Here is a 4673-nt window from a genome sequence, read left to right on the forward strand (position 1 = left end):
AAGAACGGCGCACAGGCTCCTCTGCTCTCTAGTTGCAGCCGAGGAGCAATGGTGCTCGGAGCGTCCAGAGGCGTCGGTGTTTCGGAAATCTCGGAGGAGCAGATGAAATGCCGGGGAACATGAGCAAAGAGGATGCCCCGAGCCGGAGCGCTTCTTTGACGTTCACCATTGACAACATCCTCAACCTAAAACAGCGGGACAGCGGAAACTTTGACGGTTCAAAGCAGCAGAGGGACAGTGGATGTAAAAATGACTTTCAAGCGAGGATTGATGAGGTGTGGGACGTCCGGAGGAGACATGACAGCGGATCAGAGGAAACAGGTAACTGTGGGATTTAATAAGTGGAGAGATAACAAAGAGTCTTTCATAAACTGTATTATCACAGATATTAATACTCTTTGTAGGAAACAGACCTCCAGTTTTAGCATGATATAGCTTTTTAGGGGCAGAATGATGCGTAAAGATGGATCAAACGACAGTAGACTGATAGAATATTTATAAAAATGACTATTAGAAAATGTAACAGTGAAAGAAGATCGCGGACTGGTCGCTCTTTATTTTTATGTATTTTTTTTAATCTATCTTAATTTTTATGCCGCCTCTTCACATATGTATCTGTAGGCGGAAAAGTAAGTGTGACTTTACCGCCACATCAAAGCACGTTTTGTCCCTTCATTCACAGCACAAAACAAGCCAAGAGTCCAAAACGCACCGCCGCTGACCGTCGGCTCCTGTCCCGGGGCGCAGAGTGCGCACAGCGGCGAGAACGACGCGTCCAAGCAGCAACAGCAGCAGCAGGAGCAGCAGCAGCAGGCCACAGCGGACACCAAAGCCATGGTCAAGAAGAAGACGCGCACAATCTTCTCCAAGAGACAGATATTTCAGCTGGAGGCGACGTTTGACATGAAGAGGTATCTGAGCAGCTCGGAGAGAGCGTGTCTCGCCAGCTCTCTGCAGCTCACCGAGACTCAGGTGAAAATCTGGTTTCAGAACCGCCGCAACAAGCTGAAGAGACAGTTATCCACGGACCTGGAGGGGCCGCTGGCCGCAGAGCACCTCTCAGACGCAGGGAAAAATGTGCAATTACCGACTTTTTACAAAGACAGCAGCCTGCTGGGTGGATGTTTGTTACCCATGCCTTTCCCTGTGGTGTACCCGACTGCAAACGCTGCGCCTTACATCTACTTCTCCAACACTGGCAAATATTTTGGCCTGTTTGATGCAGACTGATGATTTCCTGTTTAGGATAAGGACGACAGTGCGTGGACAGTTGGACATACAGTAACTCATTGGTCTGTGTTTTTTTTTTTTGGTTGTTGTTTTTTCTTAAATTCACAAAAATTCTCTCAACTTTGATGTCAACATATCAACAAAGACATGCATGTGCCACTTTTTGTCCTTCCCATATATTATTATTATTATTATTATTGTTATTATTATTATCATTATTAATATTATTATTATTATTATATTTTCTAATGTTTCGGATATTTTTAATAAAAAGTTTATCGCCAGAAAAAAAATGTGCATGCATTAAATATCCCCTGAGCAGTTTTACTTTGCGCAGTAATGTCATTTGAATGAATGTACGTTAATGTTCCTTCGTAGTAAATAATGCTGCATCAACTTTGTTACCCGCCAATAATACTTTTTTTTTGTGCAGTGACACTTCATTTGTATTTATATGGCCTTATTATTGTTATTATTCATTTAAAAACACTTGTTTTGTTTTCACTTGACCTTTCATATGACAGACTGTTAAACTGTGAATACAGTTATATCATGACGATGATGAATTTTGCAATAAAAAGTGTAATATTTGCAATTAAGCGTGTGGACTCAGTCTGAATTATACCAAGAGAAGGTTATAAACAAGTTGACTTTTAAGTGTGAATATGTATTGTGCTTCATTGTATTTTTTTCTGTGTATTTGGATCACAGAAATAAGTTAAAGTAAGTTTATGTTTCTTCAGAAAGTGTAGGAGAAAAAAAAATCTGTCATCTTAGGCAATGACACATTTCCACCATGTAGTCTCCAGATAATGAACAGATTCTTAAAACTGAATGTTTAAAACAGTTATCTCCTGTAAACTGCGCCAACATCGACACAATATGTACTAAATACTAAAAATTGACACCAGGTTTCGTTATTTGCTTTATACATAACGAACACATCGTTTAAATTTAGGATATTAATTACAATAGACCAGTTTTAATGGATCATGCTGTAGAGAAGCTGGAAGCTGTAGAGGAATAATTTGCATATTTATTTAGTTATCCACTTCATCACGTTATTGCTGCTTAATTAAGCCAGCAGATCACTGGAAAGTTTTCGTGAAAGTTTTCTAGTTTGTAAAGTTGTTTTAATTGACCCACACAAACGGCTGTTGCTTGTATGTTTCTTATAATTTTAAGAAAAGATCTTAAACTTTGTTTTAAAAAGTTTTCAGTAGTTATATAATCCATGTAAACTGAAGAGATAGTTCATATAATGCCTCTAGGAAGTGAATTTAGACATTTGTTAACTTCTCTCTGCTACAGCTCTTTTCTTAAGGTTTAATCCACTTTAACACTGTTTGTTGAAATAATGTAGCTTCATAAATAACTTTGTTCATATAGTTGAAGACAGCACTTTCTATTCTGAAATTATTTAACAACTGTAATTTTTTTTAAGTAGTAAAAAGCTTCTAATATGCACAAATAAAATATTAATATAATGAATTACATGAAAAAAAATGTAAATGGAGCCAAACCTGTCTTTACCCTAAACTGAGAGCATTAAATATATCACTTTTCTGTATAAAATATTATACTATATCACATATATGTGTTTAAATTCAGTAATTCTTGGGTTATTATAAGAAATGCAGCAGTGTGAGGTGAAAACTGCTGTTTTATTACATTATACCAAGCACAAAGACTTCAATGTCCTTATTATATGTATAATTCAAAAAAATATTAGTACAAATAGTTTAAGATAAATATCTACAAATACAGAAGACAGACTCTTTTGGGACACTTTTTAAAAGCGTATACAGTAAAGAGGAAAAAGAAGAAAAATCAGTTAACTTTAAATCCAACAATGTCAAGAAAAGTCCGTTTAAACTGCTTTAATTGGCAGAATGTACCATAAAAGTTTGTTTTTAATGTGTGTTATGTTTCACACCAGCTAAAATGTGATACTTGAAATATGCACATTTTAAGATTTAGTTGTACATGACATTGTCTAGTGTTATTTTAGGAAAGGCTAATATGAATCATTCTTAAGTGCATTAAAGATAGGAAGGAAACACAGGAAGAGAAAGACGTGTGACAGAAAATCCGTGTGGCGGTCAAAAAAAAAGTTTCCATCACACCCTGACTCATTGCCTCCAGGACTGTATTTAAACATATGCACAGGAAAATTGTATAAACCACTAAAAAAAAAAATCAGTGTTTTGAATCTAAGTACTCCACACTGAAACACACCATTAAAAGAAGGAAGTGCAAAGGTTATTGCTAAATATGCACTTTAGTTGTTAGAAAGGTCAGGCTGTTTGGAACAAAGCACCTGCACTAAACTACACTGTAAATGTCATATTTAGCATGAAGTTGACAAAGTTTGCTCAAAATTAGAATCAAAAAAGTATGCAAAAAGTATATTAATAAAAAAGAATAAAGAAAAGTAGCAGAAAAATTATGTTAAAACATGTGTTTGTGGAGGTAGAAAACCTGAAATACATCTTTGAGTGTGTAGAAAAGTAAAAACAATCAATGACAGGTGAGATTTCTGCGTAATTACACACTTATTGTCGGTCAGTTTACACATCGTCAGCTTCATGTCGCAGGATGTGCATTTTCACACCACACAACCAAATCTGAGCCAAGAAGAATGCACATTAAAGTGACCCAGAGTAAAGTTATGACAGTGTCATGATACATAATACAGTGCTAGTGCTGTCACATGCATCCTTGACCAAAAAAAACGCTGAGATAAACACTGTAAGCTTCTTTCCAACCGCTGAAAATCTGCTCTACTGAAAGAATCAGTGGCAGTTTTTTGTTGCAGGCCTGTAGGTGCTGAACACAGTCAGAGGCTCTGTTTTTCTTTCACGTTACAGTGCCTGAGTGTTGCACGAGTATCGCTGAGTAACGCATCTCTCCAGAAAGTGGGAGAGGAATAAGAGAAATGTGTGTTTAGGTGGACTTGCATCAGCGCTTCTGGAGAGATTTTTTTTCCTAAAGGGCCCCGGCAAGCTGCACTTACACACCGTTTCCGGGTCACTTCCCCCTTCAGTGCTGGAGCCTCTCACTGCTTTCTCCCTGTCACAGCCATTCAAGGCCCCGTCGCTGTTAACCTGTTCACTCAACCACTTAGTCTGCCCGCAAATCAGTTGTTTTCTCTGCTAAATTCCTATCTACCTTGCTGTGCATGTTGAGTTGTACAGTATCTCATTATTCCCACAAAAGGACGGTGAGGATTTGCTGCTGTGGTGTAAAGTTAAGCACCGTTTATTGAATATGTTGTGTCTAAAACCTAAAAAATGAAGAGAGGAAACAGAGGAATCATCTCATAATTCACACTTTTCATCCTTTACACTTTCATAAGCTATTCACAGTTTCAGAAATACCTCAAAGTGAAAATAATGATTCATTGTTTCATGACCTACGGAGTTGGGAAAGTTTTTTTTTGT

General features: G+C 37.4%; 1 protein-coding gene across 1 annotated transcript; it reads left to right on the forward strand.

The window, feature by feature from the left end:
• LOC121888801 (homeobox protein HMX3-like) lies at nt 1–1444 on the forward strand. The gene is made up of 2 exons (XM_042400307.1): nt 1–321; nt 683–1444. Exons 1-2 carry the CDS (start codon nt 108–110, stop codon nt 1228–1230), a joined length of 762 nt encoding a protein of 253 aa, XP_042256241.1. The 5' UTR covers nt 1–107; the 3' UTR covers nt 1231–1444.
• The last annotated feature ends 3229 nt before the right edge of the window (nt 1445–4673 follow it).

This window comes from Thunnus maccoyii, chromosome 22 (assembly GCF_910596095.1).
Source record: "Thunnus maccoyii chromosome 22, fThuMac1.1, whole genome shotgun sequence".
NCBI lineage: Eukaryota > Metazoa > Chordata > Actinopteri > Scombriformes > Scombridae > Thunnus > Thunnus maccoyii.

Coding starts and splice junctions, on each gene's coding strand:
- LOC121888801 (XM_042400307.1), top strand. CDS start 108: ATGCCGGGGAACATGAGCAAAGAGGATGCCCCGAGCCGGAGCGCTTCT. Junction 322..682: donor CAGCGGATCAGAGGAAACAG/GTAACTGTGGGA, acceptor CTTCATTCACAG/CACAAAACAAGCCAAGAGTC.